Genomic DNA, 18140 nt, shown 5'->3' on the forward strand with positions numbered 1-18140 from the left:
GGATCCCAGCCCACCAGCTAATCCTTGAACACTGGCCCCTGGCCTCTGTGGGTGGGCCAATCTGAATCTCTCTATGGAGTGTGTCCTTTCCAGCTACCTAAACTGAAATCATTTCCTGTCTTCCCTTTAACTTTCCAATTAAAGTTTTTTCTCCTGTAAATTTGTGCTTTACACTTCATTCCATTTTTACTAAACCAAAGAGCCACACTGACTGGTAACAAGGTCTCACTACATAGCCAGTCTGACCTCCCACTCTCAATCTTTCTACTTTAGCCTCCAGAGTGCTGGGATTAAAGGCATGTACCATCATACTGTTTTTCATACTTTAAGAGGATAACTGTCCTGCAAATCTAGTTCCTCCACAAGCCATCATAATCTTTAAAAGATCAAGGCATACCAAGGGGTCACAATGCTTCAGGGCTCCTGTCTCAGTCTCAGATAGGCCTACCCAGCCTATCTGCATACCTGAGTCATCCTAGCCAGGAGGACAACTGTTTGTTTCTTCCATTCCAGCTTGTTTAACCTCATCCTCTCCCGAATTCCCCAAGATCCTTAATGTGCCAGACAGTGTCTGGTCAATAATATAGGTGTTAAAAGGATTATCAACAGTCAAGGAATACAGGAAAGACAAGAGTTTATTCTGGTGAGAATACATTGCTACAATGGACATCAAGCAAATTTCCAAGACAGGAATCGAATGTTCAGTGTGAGAGATTGTGGTTTTTGTAAGAAAATGTAGAAGTGGGAAAGGGTCTGAGTTGGCAAATGGAACTATCTTAGATATATTTTTCAGGGCATGCTGTGTCTTATTGCTCTTCCAGAAACACGTCATAACAAGTTGTGCATCAAAGTTGCTAATTGCCAAGGTCATTTACTCCCATCTTCCAGAAGCCCTTTAATTTTTTTTTTATTACAAAAAAGCAACAGAACTATCATTTCAAGATGATATTTTTACATGGAAATGCACAGGACTCACAGATAATTTGTAGAACAATTAATCTAGACAAGCTAGTGACTAAAAGATCTTTGTATCTTAAGTCTTTGAGAGAAAATGGATCAGGGCTCATTGGGATAAGCAGGCCTTTATTTTTACCATGTTTATCTACTCAGGATTAGCACAAGACCTCCTGACTGCCCAAGCATGTGGATTCCATCAGCAGAGAAAATTTGGTGCTGAGAATTTTAACCTTTTTTGTCAATTTCGCGTCCTCCTACTACCAAGGCGCCATTAGTCAGTGGTATTTCACACTGCGTATGTACCCTTGTGCCGGTTTCTTATTGGCCAACTCAAGGAAGCTGGCCCATTAGACTTGCCATGCCTCCTCACCCGGAATACGTGCCCACTTGGACTGGCCACCTCCCTACGCAGCGCTGGCTGGCGTCAGGGAGCAGGGTGGAGGTGAGCTGTCCCAACGTTTGTCGCAGTCATTATTGCTGTAATGACTAGAAGCGTCCACTAGATCAGCAGAGCGGGCGGTGCAACAGCTGAAGAAGGTGAAAAAGCCAAGAACGGTACACAACGTGCTGGACCGGCGACCGCTAACCATCAATCACTGATACCAGGCCGGAGGCCGGAGCTCCCTCCACGGCCCCCCAGGGGCCCCCATCCGGAGGCCCTCCACGGCCGGAAATGCCACCGAGAAGCGCCCGCCCCTGGGTAGTCTAGAGCGGCCCGGAAGAGCTGGCGCGGCTCTGCGGAGCAGTGTGTAGGTGACGGGACGGTAGCAGAGCCCGCCTCTCCGCTCGGGTGAGTCCCCCGGAAGCCGTTCTGGGGTGCCGCGGGAGGGGTCCCTGTTTCGTCTCCCCAGGAAGAGGCGCCTGGCCGTGGCTGAAGACTGCCCTGGTCTTTTGGATCGCGCGGAGGCCCGGGCTCGAGAGTCTGTTTGTCTTCAGTCCTGGTTCACCCGAAGCCCCGCGGTTTGAGAGCTCCGCAGTCCGAACTCGGTGACCTGTCCTGGGTGTGCGCTGTGAAGGCCCGCTTCGCGCTTTGGGGACCGTGCCTTTGCTTACGAGGGAAGTGGGAGGGGGGCAGATCCTCCTTTGGGGTCCTCTTGAGGCCAAGCAAGGAGCTGGGCGAGGGCCCTTGGGGAGGGTTGTGGGAGGATGTAACCCTGTCACGTCCTTGGGTTTGAAGGACACCGGTCAAACTTAATTGGAATCGCAGCTCTTCCTTGTGTTTTTAGACTGCCCGCCTAGCCTGACAAAGGGCCAGCCCCCCCAACCCCCCCATGGAGTTTTATTGTTAGCTAGGCCCATTTAGTAGTTGAAAGTGGACTGACAAATTGTTACCAGCTAATTCCTTAGGGGCCTCTGGAAGAAACAATGAGTAATCATAACACGCATATTTCTTTGAATACAAACTTGAGCTTCCAACGAAGGTTGTAAATTTCAACTATTTTAGACTTTATGCAGAAAGCGCTACATTATTAGTTTGTGTGTGTGTGTGTGTGTGTGTGTGTGTGTGTGTTGTTCTTATTGTTAAACTCTATGTAGTTAAGGCTGGCCTTGAATTTGGGTGATCCTCTTGCCTCAGCTTGCCCAGCCCTGGGATTACTCATATGTGTCAGCATGCTCTGCACCCCCCCCCCTTTTTTTTCTTCTTAAATACCACAAATTCTGAGTTTAGTGGAGTTCAGATAAACCTTCATACTTGGATTTAAGATTTGGATCTGAAGTATTTGAAGTTGAATAATAACTATGTTTCTTTCTGTTTGTTTTGGGTGGTTAGTCATTATTAACCAGCTTTTATTGAGTATCTACAGTGTGTAAGATATTTTGCTAAGTCCTCCGGACATGCAACAATATGGTATTTTATCTTATTCCAATCATTTTTCCTAATCTCACCCTGCAGTGATGGTCATTGTTCTCCAGAACAGGGATGGAGGAACTGTCAGCCCAAGAAGCCTCAGGATCACCAAGGGTCCGGTTTCAGTCTTTGGAGACCCAGTCTGAGTGTCTCTCCCCAGAGCCTCAATTCATGCAGGACACCGACATGGAGCAGGGACTCACTGGGGGTAAGGCAGAGACAACACTTGTATCCAGCAGAATGGGAGTTAGAGGGGCTTCTGGGCCTGCCTACTGCCTGGTATGATGAGGCCGACAACTCCAGCTAGAAGATGGCCCTTGGAGGGAGGACCAGCCCGGGCCCCTCTATTAAGGATGGTTTGTCTTTAATAAGCAGTGTGGTAGTCACTTACTTTGTGGCTTTGTGTCTTTCAGACAACCTTCGCTCTATCCCAGTTACCACATCTAGAATAATTTCTGAGCTATGTTGCTTTTGCTGCATCTCACAGTTCTTGCTTAGCTCTTAGATTTAGGACCTTTGCCTGCTCCTGTTCCCTTCACTTAGTTTCTCTTTGCTTGCTGACCGTGTGCTTTGCCACTTGCCATTCTGTTGCAGTTGCAGTGTTTGTGACTAATCTAATCTTGGTTTTGTTTTTGTTTTTTGGTATATTTTGAGACAGGGTTTCACTATGCAGTTCAGTCTGGCCTTGACTTCACTTTGTAGCCCAGGCTGGCCTCGAACTCACAGCAATCCTCCTGCTTCAGCCTTCTGAGTGCTGGGATTACAGGCGTGTACCACCACGGCCAGTTTGTGACTGATCTAGTTTTGATTAAGAAAGCAGGCATTTAATTCCTTGTGTGAACACAATGCCTGTTTGAAATGCATTCATGTTAGATATTGACTATACAATTACATTTTAATGCTTTGTATAGATAGGTTGGCCAATTTTGTTATTGTTGTTGTTAAGAACTGTGTCTTAGATTGTTGTAGCCAGCTGTGGTGTCAGAAGTAACTTGTGTGTCAGTACTACCACAAGAGGAGTGCCACAGTGTGTAGGGTGCTGTGGGGACAGTGGGGGACTGTGGAAAGGATTGTGAAGAAACACATGACTACTCCGTTTCTGGAAGCCCTACGCACATGTTACTGAGACAGTGCCTATTTGAAAGAGGAAAACTTACTGGAGTTTATAGAGCTATGTCTGAGAAGCTTAGAAGTCTACTTAATAACTCTGGCATTGATAAGTCACTACAAGTCTTTATGCTTTGCTTTACCCACTGCAGAGCAGGGACAGTGCTTACCTTTCTGTGAGAAGAATGTCAGGTTATAAGGATAAAGTAAAATAGATTTCCTAATGAAGTCCTGTGTCACAGACCTAAACACATGTAAGTCATACGAGTACTAAGGAGGAAGAGTAGAGCTACCCAGTACCTAATATGTATTCCTTGGTTTCAGTAGAATATTGACGTGAAAACGGGTCCCACTGACACCCCTTGGGCTGGAGAGGCCTCTTGAAGGGAGCCCCGTGGAGGGCTGCTCTTACTCTTGATCCTTTCTCCTTCCTCAGCTCCGCCTGTTCCCCAGGTGCCTGCTCTTCCCCACGAGGGAAGCCCAGGAGACCAGGCAGCTGCACTCCTGACAGCCAGGTACCAGGTGAGCTGAGGAACCCTCTGCTTTTTCTTAGGGACTGTTGCTGCTGGTTGAGTGTGGCCTCTCTCAGTCCATCTAGTAAACCTTGGCAGGAATTTTTTTCACTAGCAGACCAGTTTGGGAACTGATTCTCTTCAGAGAGCTAGACTTCACACAGGTGGCTTTCCCATGTCCCTGACAGCATGAACAGATCTTTATCCATCATGCTGTGAGGGATACTCACTAGACATTTAAGGGATGTGGGATTGTCTCCCTGTATTTTAATCTGTTCTTCATCTTCCCCAACGTAAGTACACACTGGATACCTTCTTTGTCACCATCTTCATTTCCTGGCCATGGTGCTACAGTGGCCTCAGTTCCCCAAGAGCAGCCAGGATGTATTATTTCAGGAGTTTGTGACATTCGAGGATGTGGCTGTGTACCTTACTCGAGAGGAATGGGGACGCCTGGACCCTGTTCAGAGGGACCTCTACAGAGAAGTGATGTTAGAGAATTATGGGAACGTGGTCTCACTGGGTAAGGACTGTCTTCTTACACCCACTCCATTTACTTACTTGAATTTCTTTCTTTGTTTCTGAGTAAATATGAAGTCTCTGAGAAGAAAAGTAAAGTGTGGCACAGATTTTAGGTCCCAGAACTTTTGAATCCTCTAATCTTTAAGGACATCTCTGAGAAGGATAATTAAAATTGCTTCAGAGTATCAAGAGGAGACATTCTACTCTTTGTCTAAGTTCATGTTTTCTGCTTTTCTGGGACATCTGTTCCTGTTAGCAAAGAAAAACTTGCTTTTGCTTTGCTTAATTTCACATTTTCCCCACTTTTTTTTTTTACTGCCCTTCTTCCCTCCCTCCCTTCTTTCGTCCCTCTTTTTCTTTTCTCTCTCTTTTTTTTTTTTAATTGAAGGATGCATCTGTTGTTTATTTTATTTTGTTCTTTTGGTACTGGGAATAGAACACAGGACCTTGCACTTATCAGACAGGCACTGTGCTGCTGAACTGTATCCCTGGCTTGCTCTTTCTTTCCTTCCTTTCTTCTCTCTCTCTCTCTCTCTCTCTCTCTCTCTCTGTGTGTTTCTCCTGCCCCCTTTCCCCCCTCTGGTATGTTTGCCCTGTATCTGTTTCCCATTTTCCTAAGAAGAAAACCTTTTTTAAAGAAACTATGATCACTACAGTCTTCTTTCAGTAGTCCCCTACCTCTTAAGATCTGCAAATTTATCTCCACACAGGCAAATTGGAGAGACTTGATAGAGTGGCGTGAGTCACTGTGAGTGCATTTCAGTGAGTCACTGTGATAATCCCAAATAACCACCCCCAGGGTAGCAGAAGTCTCAGACATTTTCCCCACACAAAGGTAGGGTAAGTTCTTGTTGGGCATGGTGGCTCATGTCTGTAATCCTAGCACTAGGAAGGCTGGGGTGGGAGGATCACTGTGAGTTTGAGGCCAGCCTGAGCTACATAGTGAGTTCAAGGCCAGCCTGAATTACATAGTGAAACCCTGTTTCAGAACACCCAGAAAAACAAAATAATTATTAATTCATGTCTGTGCTTTGTCACTTTTTTTTTTTGTGGCAACAGAGATTGAACTCAGAACCTTGCCCTTGCCACTCCGGCACTTATGCAGCTGAGCTATCTCCCTGGGTCCTCTCCTTTGTCATTTTGAATGGTACGCTAGGCAGCTGGAATTCAATACCTATAGTGCACTTGATGAGGATCAGCAAGGGGTTGTTGGTAGCCTCCTTGGATTGAGCCTTGTCCCTCTAGCTCTATCTGTTTCTCCCCTGCCTCTGTAAGCATGTACTATGTCTATATTTACTCTTTTCTCTCTTATGCTTTGCCTATATTGGTAGCATGCAGGACACTTCTTTGTCTCCCTGATTACACTTAGGAGTCACTCAGTCGGCTTTCACTGTGGGGAGGAAGTCTGCCCACTGGAAAGGTTTTTAGTATATTTTCCATTCCTGGCTCTTTGATCTTTATAGGCATACTTCTCCGCCTTCCTACCACCCGGATTCATTGTGTGAATTCCTGCCCAGCTCTGAGTCATACCCAGGCAAGTGCTTTCTCTGGAGAAACACTTGCAGTACTTTCAGCAGGAATCTCCAAGAGATGGCCCAAGTGTCGGCTTCCCATCGATAGTGCTCGTCCCTCCTCGGAAGCTCCTTTTCCACAATTGTAAGATACTAAACTTGGTTGATGGAACAGATGCCCTCTGGGATACCACCACTATGTAAAATTGTAGCTTCTCAAATGAACTTCATTAAATTTTTAATATGAGGGGCTAAGGAAGCCTTTCCTTGCAACCAGATGCATTTTGAACCTACTTTATTCAGAAATCACACTTGGTGGTCAGATGCTTACATTTCTGAGAAACTACAAAGTTCAGAAGTTCAACTCTGCCTGTTCTTATGTGGTCTTATGTTAGACTGTGGCACATGTGCTGTGTGCCCTCCTTTTCTGCAGTGAGTAGGAGCTGCCCCTGTGTTCCCTCACTTTCCTGTGACCCCCTGGGCTTTCCTTAGGCTTAACATCAGGCTTTTTTCCTTCCTTCAAAGGCCTACCTTCCTCCCCTTGGCTCTGCAGTGCTACACAGATTGATGCATTTATAGGACTTTTCCTGAACGAATGACCTTAGCACTGTTTGATGCAGGGGAGATGGGAGGGCAAAGAAAAGTTAAATCTCTTTTTTTTTTTCTTCAGAGTGTCAATATGGATGTATATTTAATAACTTTGTAAAATGTAAAATGATATATATAAATATAATTGTAATCTATTGTCAATTTTACTTAATAATTACAGAATTTCCAACATTAACCTGTCTAATTTTTGAAGTAAAACTTTGTAGCACAACTTGTAGGTTATAGTATAATGTAGTGTCTAGTAGCACAGCATGCGATGAAACTGAACTTTATTCCATTCTCCACGTCATTTCTGTACACTCTCACAGGACACCATGTACACCCTGACATACTAGTCACACTGTAGGAACCTACTTATTCACTGCTTTTGTGAGCAGGTCAGTAACATCTCTTTAGAAATTTATTTTTATGGGAAATCATTTTATATTTATGGGCTCAGTGAAGTGCACCTAAAATTTAAGGTTACTGTTTGTGGTTGTAACAGAAAGGCATTACAATTCAGTTCCTGACTTAGCAAGCCCACTTTATGGTTCACATCTTTTTTTTTTTTCTCATAGCAGTAGCTCTGAATTTTATTTGCCACAGACATGAGAGCTTTGGTCCTTTAGTTAAGTGCATTCACTGGGTACTAGTAAATGTAGAGAGTGTAAACAGTCACAGCTGAGCTAGGTGGGGTGATACATACTGTAGTCTCCCCACCTAGCACTCGGGAGACAGGCAAGAGGATGGCTGAGAGTTTAAGGCCAGCCTGGGCTACGTAGTGAGTTCAAGGCCAGCCTGAACTATATAGTGAGACTTTGTTTTAACAAAAGAAAGCAATCAGCAGAACTTTAAGGGTTTCAGGACTGGAGAGATGACTCAGTAGAATAAGCGCTTCCCTGGCAAGTGCAAGGGCCCAAGTTCAATCCCCGGTTCTGCCAAAACAAAACAAAACAAAAGAACAACAACAACAAAAAACCTCAAAAAATTTAGAACTTCAAGGGTTTCCCCTAGATAGTAATAGACAAATGTGTCGAATAGGAATAATGGTAAAAAATACATTATAAATAATTTTCATTATCAGATTGAAAAAGAAGCATATTTTTGTTGTTGACTGTGAACAAATAACTGACTTTTGTACCCAAAAGGAAATTGTCTTTGAGTGCTAAGATTTGGGGTTGGGTTGCTTTTTACATAGGTCATGGCAGATGCTCTTTAATGGGTGATGGTATTAGAAACATGCTTATCAAAGTGCTAATTGGTGATCAATGAGGCAGGAGATGAGGAATGTTTTACACATACTCATGGCTTTGTGAACTCGATGTCATGTTTGCACAGAATGATTTCTTTCCTTTTTTTTTTTTTTTTGGTATTGAGGAGCAAACTCAACACTTGTGCCACTGAGCTATACCCCCAGCCCACACAGAATGTTCTTTACTGGGTAGTATTTGCTGAGCAGTGTGTTACTAGGTAATTTGTATATATAACTTATTCCTTGCCGAAACCCTGTGAACAGAAGATGCTGTTCTTACTTGGTGTCTGAGGACACTGAGGCTCAGAGAAGTGAATAGGCTTAGGGTCCAGATGTATCTAGAAAAGGTTGTACTCTTTTTTACTATTTTGTGTTTTTAGAATAATACGTGCAGATATATATGACATTTAAAAATTTTTTTTCCAGTACTAGGGCTTGAGCCCAGGATCTTTGCACTGACTTACGTGCTTGACCCTTTATTATTTGGGGGGAAAGTCCCTCCAAGTCACTAAGTTGCCCAGGATGGGCTTGACTTGTGTTTCTTCTGCCCTAGAAATTTAAGTATTGTTCATGGGTTATCTTATTCTAAAAATAAGGAAAGTCAAAATGGCCACAATAAGTTGGACAGACAGACCAGTTTATACATTTTGGGATCAGAAAAGCCATATTTGCAAGAAATAAAACTGCTTAGTATAGTTTACTGCAAGAAGTATCTATAGAAGAATGCTCTTGGTTGTTGTGGTTGCTCATGCCTGTAATCCCAGCTACTGAGGAGACTAAGGCAGATCACATGTTTGTGGTCAACTTGGGAAACTTAGTGAGACATTTCTTTAAAAAGACGGGGGATCTAGCTCAGTGCCAGAGCATTAGCTAGTATGTGAAGCCTGGTGCCCCTCCCCCCAATGAGAAAGTTATTGCTTTTTTTTTTTGTATCAGGGCTCAAGCTCAAGATCTTGCTCTTGCCAGGCAGGTGCTTATGCTGCTGAGCTATCTCCCTGGCCCCATAAGAAAGCTATTGCTAAGAGATTTTATTTGTGTGTTAATTAAAGACCATGAAGAGAAGCATGAAACTTCCAAATTGCAGAAATCTTTAGCACAACTGTGGTAAAAGCAACAAGTCGAATAAAGTAAAACTGAAATGTTATTTAATTTTTGTGGTGCTAGGGATTGAATACACGGCCTTGTGCATGCTAGGCAAGTCCTCTACCACTGAACTACATCCCCAGCCCTTTTTACTTTGAGATGAGATCTTACTGAATTTCCTAGACTGGCCTACTCCCAACTCAGAAAAAAAATTTTTTTTGGAGACAAGGTCTCACTATGTAGCCCAGGCTGGTCTCGGACTCCCAGAGAGCCTCCTGCCTTACCTCCCAAGTGCTGGGATTACAAACACGCACCACCACCTGGCTCCAGATTTTATTTTTGAAGTGTTATTTTTAAAGTCTATACTACAGTAAAGCTAATAGAAAACTATTAAGACTTACATTAAAAAAATAAAGAGATTTGACTAAAAATAGTTTTAGGGCAGAAAAACTTAAAGCAAGTGTATCTATTTTTTTTTATTTTTTTATTTTTATTTTTATTATTTTATTTTATTTATTTATTTTTTTTTTTGAGACAGGGTCTCACTAAGTACAGGCTGGCTTTCAGCTTGCTTATATAGCCCAGACTAGCGTCAAACTCAGGGTAATCTTCCTGCCTCAGCCTCTCAAATGCTGGGATTATAGGCTTGTGCTGACACAAGTACATATTTTGAATTTACTCTTTTTTTTTTTAAATTTATTTATGTGTGTGTGTGTGTGTGTGGCCAGCTCAGCCCACCAGGGGGCGGGGCTGGCTGGCATGTGGTGCTGGGGGATTGAACCGCGGTCCCTGTGCTTTGCTAAGCTTGTTCCAAGTAGGTGCTTTAGACCACTGAGCCATCTCACCAGCCCCCTGACACAAGTACATATTTTGAAAGCATAGAGTTTCTAGTTAAAATTTTAGAAAAAATAAGCTCACTGATAAGAAAAACTAGCATTAGACTTTCTATGACAGGCAGTATGATAGATTGGAAAGGCTGGATTGTGGAATCAAACTTAGATATGACTTACTGGTTGTGATATATGAAGCAAGTTACCCTACACTTATGTTCTTCATCTACAAAGCACAAAAAATGTCTGCTTTTTTGAGTTGTGCCAAGGATTAAGGTAGATTACCTATATAGGTACCTCGCTCATGCTAGTTATTTGGGAAAGCAGAGCAAATGATACAAACTATAAGAATTTCTATCCCTGGTACCAAAAAAAAAAAAAAAAAAAGGAAAACAAAGAATTTCTAATAAAAAATTTAAGGAGCTTGTTAAAATTATTTCTTTATGTAAAATTTCTTGAAATTGGATATTGCTCAGTTTATTGTCTCGGGGTTTGGATGTTTATTATTAAAAGATTTGCATTTCTTTGATATTAAATCATCTTTTAGGGGCCCCCCACCCCCTTTTTTGAGATAGGGTCTCACTGTGTAGGCCAGGCTTGCCTTGAATTTGTGGCACTCAGCCTCCCAAGTGCTGGGCTTACAGGCGTGTACCACCGCACCTGGCAAAACCCCTTTTAATTAAAATTTCTGTGGCTCTAAATTCTTAGGATGGTGGCTCTGTTTTATTCTAGTCACTGTTTCTCTTTTTATTTTTACTTTTATTCTATTGTTAATATGTTATGTATTTTTTATGTTATACATTTTGAAGGAAGGATATATTTTATTTCACTGTTACTACTTTTTACTAGTAGAGTGTTTATTAAAAGCCAAGTTCCTAGTTTCACCAGCTATTGTGACCTGGGGGAAGGTACTTTGACATCTCAAATTCCCATTTGTATGAAAACAATAATGTTCCACCTTATAGAGTAGTGAGCATTAAATAAGTGGAAACTTGTAAAGCTCTTGCAACGGCACTTTGCACCCATGAGTAAACCTTAATATTTTGATAATACTTCTATTACGAGCGGCTTTAAGTCTTTTGTATACCTTTTCTCTATTGTAAGCTATGGTCTTATCTCCTAACTGCTTGTTAGACATTATCTGTTATATTTTCTTAAATACAAGTGTCAAATCAAACTCCTCATCCCACATGAAGACCACCTTTTTTGCTGTGCATTTGTATTTTAAATGTAACCAAAAAATAGCCAGTTTGTCTCAAATATTGAATGCTGAGAAGCACTTTATTTTTATTTATTTATTTTTTTAAATTTTTATTTATTTGTGTGTGTGTGTGTGTGTGTGTGTGTGTGTGTGGCCAGCTCAGCCCACCAGGGGGCTGGGCTGGCTGGCATGTGGTGCTGGGGGATTGAACCGTGGTCCCTGTGCTTTGCTACAGCTTGTTCTAAGTAGGTGCTTTAGACCACTGAGCCCTCTCATCAGCCCCTGAAAAGCACTTTAGTAAGTACCTAACATTAAAAGTTGCAGAGTGTTACTAGAATTCTCAACACAATATTTTATCCTTCATGTCACACTTTTCCATCGTAGGGGGTAAATCTAGGCCTTCAAGTAGACAGACAAGTAGCACTCAGTATGTATCCATGTGTACGTATATACAGTGGTGCCTCAGTTTATGAATTTTAATCCATGATTCGGGTTTCACAGTTTATTCCGCAGTTCTAGTGAACTAGGTACCACTATGTGTATTTCCTCAAATTGGATATTACTAGGCAGTATTAAGTGGATTGAACTAGGCCTTTGTGTGTGCTGGGCCAATCCTGTATCGCTAGATCATGCTACTTATTAAACCTTTCATTGATTCAACCTGAAGTTGAATCAAGCCAGGGCTTTGTGCATAGTAGGCAGGCCTTCACTTTATTGCTGGGCTACAATGTCACTCTAGTGAAACTATTTTATGTGACATAGAAGACTTAAAACAGGAAGCAAATTGATTCTGTTAATCTCTAGCTGGAATTAAAAAATGTAGTAAATGACTTTCGTGTGTCCTGATCCCCTTATGTACAGGCTTTCATGTGGAATCCCAAGGGAGTACCTTTGGTTTACATTTTCCAGGAGCTATGTCATTTTTATAAACTTGATCAGCCATTTGTACATTGACACTTGTGGACAGAGTTGGTACTCAGTAATAAGTAGCTGTTAAAAGAAGTGCAAAATAAAGCTGGATGTGGTGGTGCGCGCCTATAATTCCAGCATTCTGGAGGCTGGCAGGAGGATCGCTGCAAGTTTGAGGCCAGCCTGGGCTACATAGTGAGTTCAAGGCTAGTCTGTACTACACGATGAGATGCTGTCTCAAAAAGCAAGAAAAACAAAAGTGCAAAATAAATGGTATGCGATGCCTGCTGTCAGAAAGTTTATAAATTGAATGAGGATGGTGAACCTTGGAACTACGTATTAGGAAGCTATTAATGTCATCATTACATGGTGACTTGTAGGATAAGGGGGAACAAATAATACATTTATAGACATGCAGTAAATGAAGGGAAAGATTTTTGGAGAAGAATGGCTTGAACCATGCCTTGTACATATACTTTTCAATGGTTTCTGGGCTCGACATATAAAAAAAGTAGCCAGGTGTGGTGGGACCATAATCCCAGCACTCAGGAGGCTGAGGCCGGAGGGTTGCTAGCCATTTAAAGCTAACATGGGCTACATAGTTCAGGGCCAGCCTGAACTACATAGTGAGACCCTGTCTAAAAAAAAAAAACACCAAAAAACACAACAACAACAACAAAAAAAAACCATTAATGTTTTAGCATTAAAAGAGTTAGGTCCTAATAGTCCATTATAAGAGCTACAGCAAGATTACTCTATGTGCATATTTACTATTGTACTATTCTTGCTGTATCATACTGTAGTTGCTCATTGCTGTCTGTAGTTGAGTGTGAAGTCCTAGGGGAGGTGGACCTTCTGTTTGGGCTCTCCATTCCTTCCATTGTTTGCATATAGGAGATGCTATAAAGGTTGTTGAATAAAAAAGAGTAAGCTAAAGTAAGGTTGTCATAGACTTTGTTTATGAGCCGAGAAACTCATTATTTTTTGGTGTTTCTTGAGATATTATTTGTGCATCTCTGTGGGATGCGCTGAGCTGATTCTAATATATATGTGTGTATATATATATATATATGTGTGTACACACACAGTTGACTCAGAGTAATAAGTATTTCCATTTTTTTTGAACACTTTGCAAGAGTTGTGCCACTGAGTTACATCTTCAGCCTTTTTTAATTTGAGACAAGGTCTTGCTATGTTGCCTACATGAACATCTAACTTGCACCCTCCTGCCTCAACCTCCTTGAGTAGCTGGCCATGCTAAAGTACGATAATAGGTTTTTCTGTGTTGGGAATTTCATACTCTTCTAGTCAGTTTGAAATATAGATTGTTTTAACTTGTTAATTCCCCAGATATGCTAAAGAGGAACCAGAAATCATTCTTTTACTCTGTTTTGGTTCTTAATGAATTTGGAATTGTTTCTTGAGATTCATTCTTGGGATATTTGTTCTGTCTTCATTGATTTTGTTGCTACAGCTTAGCTTACAGTGTAACAGGTGCTTGCATTTCACCTTTCATTTTCTCCAATTCAATAGAATTATATTTGGTATTATAGGCCAGATCTAATACAAGGATTTATTTTTAGGCCACAGGTGGTGGGTAATAATAAGAACTTGTGTGAGGATAGGTACACACTCATGCACAATTTTTTTTTTTTGTCTGAATAACGTTTAAATGAATGCTGCTGCTTGCAAGTTATCATCTTGCTGCTTAACACACCTCTTTCTAGAGCACAAATCTGAGTTCTTGTACAAGATCTTTGTCCTTTTCACTCTGCAGACCTTTCTAATTAATGTCTTCTCAGAACACCTTTCTCTAGTAATCAATCATTAGTTAAAAGAAAAAGGTGGCTGGTGTAGCCTCTGGCGATAAATTGCCACATCCCATTTCCTTCTCTATGAGCAGGATTTCCAATTTCCAAGCCTGATGGGATCTTCCAGCTGGAACAAGATCTACAGGTCTTTGATCTGGAAACTAAGAATAGAGAAGTCTTAAGAGGTGACTGCTCAGGTGAGTAAGGCAGAATAAATCACATGAAATTAGTAGGGCAGTAAAGTGGAATTGTTGAGTCAAATTGTGACTGCTTTGGCATTCAGAAAGAAGAGCTCTGTCATGGAATAGAGAGCTCCTGTCTTTGCCTGTGATTTAGGCCTACCCTTTGTATTTATTTAGTTTTTATGCACAAGTTGTACTAGTCCCTATTCAAGTTGCTTACCTAAAATTCTTTTGAATTAGCTTTTAGCTTTTTTGAAGTACCTTAACTGGTTATCCTCTTACTCTGTTGAACACACCTCTAATTTGTACCTCTTCATGATCCATTTGGATCCTACTGGGCGGCTGCTGTTCATGCCCTTAACATCTGCTGTTGAGATTTTGTGCCTGTTTTTTATGCTAGTAATTATTACATTATTTAGTTTTCTTCTATCTTGAGTTTTCTTTTGAAGTACAGGGTACAGATTACATTTGTATTTTCTATTTATATATTATATCAGATGGAGAAACCAGAGACGAGAACAAGCTGTTGATTCCTAAGCAGAAAATTTCGGAAGAAGTACATTCATACAAAGTGAGAGTAGGAAGACTCAAACAGGATATTGTCCAAGTTCCTGAGACTAGAGAAGTATATAAGTCTGAGGACAGATTAGAAAGGCTTCAGGAAATCCTAAGAAAATTTCTCTTCCTCGAAAGAGAGTTTAGACAAATAGCAATCAGCAAGAAAACCTTCACCAGTGAGAACAGTGAATGTAATGAACCTGAAAAAAGCTTCAGTCTGGATTCTGCCCTTGATACAGGGCACAGAGTTCTTAGAATACAGAATATTGATGACAGTAAGTATGATATGAACTTCCAGAACTCAGCTGCTGATAAACATGAACACATAAATCTACAACAGAATTTTCAGAATAGTGAATACAAAGAAAGCCCAATGGATCTCTCCCACCTTAATAAATGGGAGAGCATTTCTGCCACTGAGAAATCCTATAAATGTGATACATGTGGGAAAACCTTTCATCAGAGCTCAGCCCTTACTAGACATCAAAGAATCCATACCAGAGAGAAACCCTACAAATGTAAAGAATGTGAAAAATCTTTCAGTCAGAGCTCAAGTCTCAGTCGACATAAAAGAATACACACTAGAGAAAAACCTTATAAATGTGAAGCATCTGATAAATCCTGTGAAAAGTCTAATAAATCATGTAGTCAGAGTTCAGATGTAATTCAGCATAAGAAGATTCACACCAAAGCCAAATCTTACAAGTGTAACAACTGTGAAAGAGTCTTCAGTCGTAGTGTACACCTTACTCAACACCAGAGAATTCACAGAGAGATGCCCTGTAGGTGTACTGTATGTGGCAGTGACTTCTGTCATACTTCATATCTAGTTGAACATCAGAGGGTCCACCACCATGAAGAAAAATCCTATGAATATGATGAATGTGGCTTGGCCTATGTTAAACATCAAGGAATTTGTTTCAGAGAAAAACCCTATACATGTAATGAATGTGGAAAAGACTTCAGATTGAATTCGCATCTTATTCAGCATCGACGAATTCATACAGGAGAGAAATCACATGAATGTAATGAGTGTGGAAAAGCTTTCAGTCAGACCTCATGCCTTATTCAGCATCACAAAATGCCTAGGAAAGAGAAATCATATGAATGTAATGATTATGAGGAAAGTTTCAGTCATAGCTCAGATCTTATCCTGCAACAAGAAGTACTCACCAGAGAAAAAGTCTTTGACTGTGATGCATGGGAAAAGAACTTCAATCAGAGAGCACATCTTGTTCAGCATCAACCAATTCATACCAAAGAGAAACCTTATGAATGCAGTGAACATGAGAAGACATTTAGTCAAGTTCAGTCCTCATTCAACATCTGAGAGTTCACACCAGGGTGAAGTCAGTATGTACTGCATGGTAAAGTTTCAGTCAGAGCTCAGACTATATTCTAAGGTGGAATTCTTGAGACAGACCCTCTGAATGTGATAAATATTGGGAAGCTTTTAGTGTTAAACTCTTAATTGGCTCCTGCAATCCATACCGGTGAGAAAAGCTTTGAATATGTCAAATGGGGTATATTCATGCTATATTCATTCCTTACTCATAATTGGGGAATTTGTACTGGAATAAAATTCCAATATGTAAAACAATCAGTCAAAGGAACTACCTTGCTTCAGTACCAGATTCATGTCATGCAGAAAGCCTATGAGTTTAATAAATGCATGTATGACAGGAAATTCAGTTTTAACTCAATGCTCATTCAACATCTGAGAATTACCCAAAAGTCATTTGAGTCTAGTAAATGTGGCAGATCTTTTTAGTAAGATTCATCAAGTCTTAATTGTAATCAAAATATACCTGATCACAATGCAGGTGAAGAAATTTGCCTCTGTATTTAAGACTTTACCCCATATTAAAGTAGTGGAGAGAAAATTGTTACAACTTATGTATGAAATTGTTAATACTTAGTCCCAGTCATTTTCATTGCAGAAGAATCTAGTCTCAAAAATAACTTGGAATGCCGTCCTGTATCTTCATCTCTTTATTTAGTATGTGTCCTAAGTATGTATATTTTATTTATGGAACTCATTTAAGCTGTTTTCATTTTAATATGGCCTATGCACATTTGTATTCATCCTGCAATTTGTTCTTATTCACAGCTTCCTAAGATATTCCTAGTATACCTTAAAGCATATACCAACATCTGAAAAGTAGTTCATTTAGCTTTCTCTGCTATTCCTGACCCAAATTGTCTCTGAAACAGATTCTTAGGCCTGCTCTTTTCTGAGGACCCCACATTCCAATTTCTTTATAGCCACAACTATTAGATTCCTGCATTCCTTTATGAACCTGAAGATGGTAGTTTCCTAGTTTTAAGTTTGTCACTAACAGGTATGCCATTCCTATTTGATATTGCTGGTCTGGTATCTTCTTTCCTACAGTGAAGCATCTTTTAAAGATTTGGATTTTCACCTCCAGCCCATCCGTAAGTATGGAAGATGTGGTCTTCCTGAGTTTGTGGCACACACCTAAATATTTTCAAGCGATGTCCAAGTTTATAGCTGCTTTGTCTGCATCAATAAGACTTCTGGTGGCCTAGCTGCACTCATTCTGTGCCTGTTCTGCATGGCTAAATTTAGAGTTCTCATATGCCTCTATTGAAGGCCAGAAAAATGCTCAGGTCTTTTTTTTTCTAGGTCTGTTTTGATAGGACAAACACTAAGAACACATAAAAAAACAAAAACAAAACAAAAACAAACTTTGTATACGTACAAAAGAACCCCTTCATACAGAAAAAAGCACTACAATGTAGAACCCAGAAAACTTGCAAAGTGAAATAAAATGTGTTATTTTTATGTATCTAGAGACAATATTTTAAGAGAGCATTACATCTGTACCTGCTAAAATGTAACTATTTGGACTCCTCCTTTATCTGTTCAGACCTCTCCCCAGCTCCCTTAATCGATTCAGGGCAGTATTTGAACTGTGGGGCCTTTGTGTGTAATGATTGTGCATCATGCTTTTGTTTTGCTTTTGAGATAGGTCTCACTTTGTTGTCCAGGCCGGCCTTGAACTTCTGGGCTCAAGTTATCCTGCCTCAGCCTCCAGAGTAGCTTGGACAACATGTGTGCATCATCTCTATTTTTGTATTTTAATGGGACTTATAGGTCATATGAAAAAATGTGGCTTTTTGACTAATGAAAATGATCACAGATGTTGGCTTGAGTTCAGGATCATTGTCATAAACCTAAAAACGACTAAAAGTTTATGATTATTTAGATGTCAAAGCATTTTAGTAATTTTTCCATCTTAAGCTT

The 18140-nt window shown here is 40.7% G+C and overlaps 1 protein-coding gene across 7 annotated transcripts; it reads left to right on the plus strand.

The window, feature by feature from the left end:
- The first annotated feature begins 665 nt into the window (after window positions 1-665).
- Window positions 666-17903, plus strand: Znf655 (zinc finger protein 655). 7 transcript variants are annotated; one of them, XM_012514399.2, is made up of 5 exons: window positions 670-1747; window positions 2852-3014; window positions 4350-4435; window positions 4822-4948; window positions 6411-7166. In XM_012514399.2, the coding sequence occupies exons 2-5, from the start codon at window positions 2879-2881 to the stop codon at window positions 6605-6607; spliced, it is 546 nt and encodes a 181-aa protein (XP_012369853.1). In that variant the 5' UTR covers window positions 670-1747; window positions 2852-2878; the 3' UTR covers window positions 6608-7166. The 7 variants fall into 7 exon arrangements, with proteins under 7 accessions (XP_012369852.1, XP_023569160.1, XP_012369853.1 ...); XM_012514398.2 differs by lacking the exons at window positions 4350-4435; window positions 4822-4948; window positions 6411-7166 and adding exons at window positions 14225-14329; window positions 14812-17903 and having other exon boundaries at window positions 666-1747; window positions 2872-3014; XM_023713392.1 differs by lacking the exons at window positions 4350-4435; window positions 4822-4948; window positions 6411-7166 and adding exons at window positions 14225-14329; window positions 14812-17903 and having other exon boundaries at window positions 667-1747.
- The last annotated feature ends 237 nt before the right edge of the window (window positions 17904-18140 follow it).

The sequence above is a fragment of the Octodon degus genome, unplaced genomic scaffold (assembly GCF_000260255.1).
Source record: "Octodon degus isolate 3935 unplaced genomic scaffold, OctDeg1.0 scaffold00031, whole genome shotgun sequence".
In the NCBI taxonomy this organism is placed as follows: Eukaryota; Metazoa; Chordata; class Mammalia; order Rodentia; family Octodontidae; genus Octodon; species Octodon degus.

Bases quoted from the DNA above. Each gene is read 5' to 3' on its own strand.
- Znf655 (XM_012514398.2), top strand. From the start codon at position 2,879: ATGGAGGAACTGTCAGCCCAAGAAGCCTCAGGATCACCAAGGGTCCGG. The intron at 3,015-14,224 runs GTAAGGCAGAGA...CTCTATGAGCAG, and splicing joins GGAGCAGGGACTCACTGGGG to GATTTCCAATTTCCAAGCCT. The intron at 14,330-14,811 runs GTGAGTAAGGCA...ATATTATATCAG, and splicing joins CTTAAGAGGTGACTGCTCAG to ATGGAGAAACCAGAGACGAG.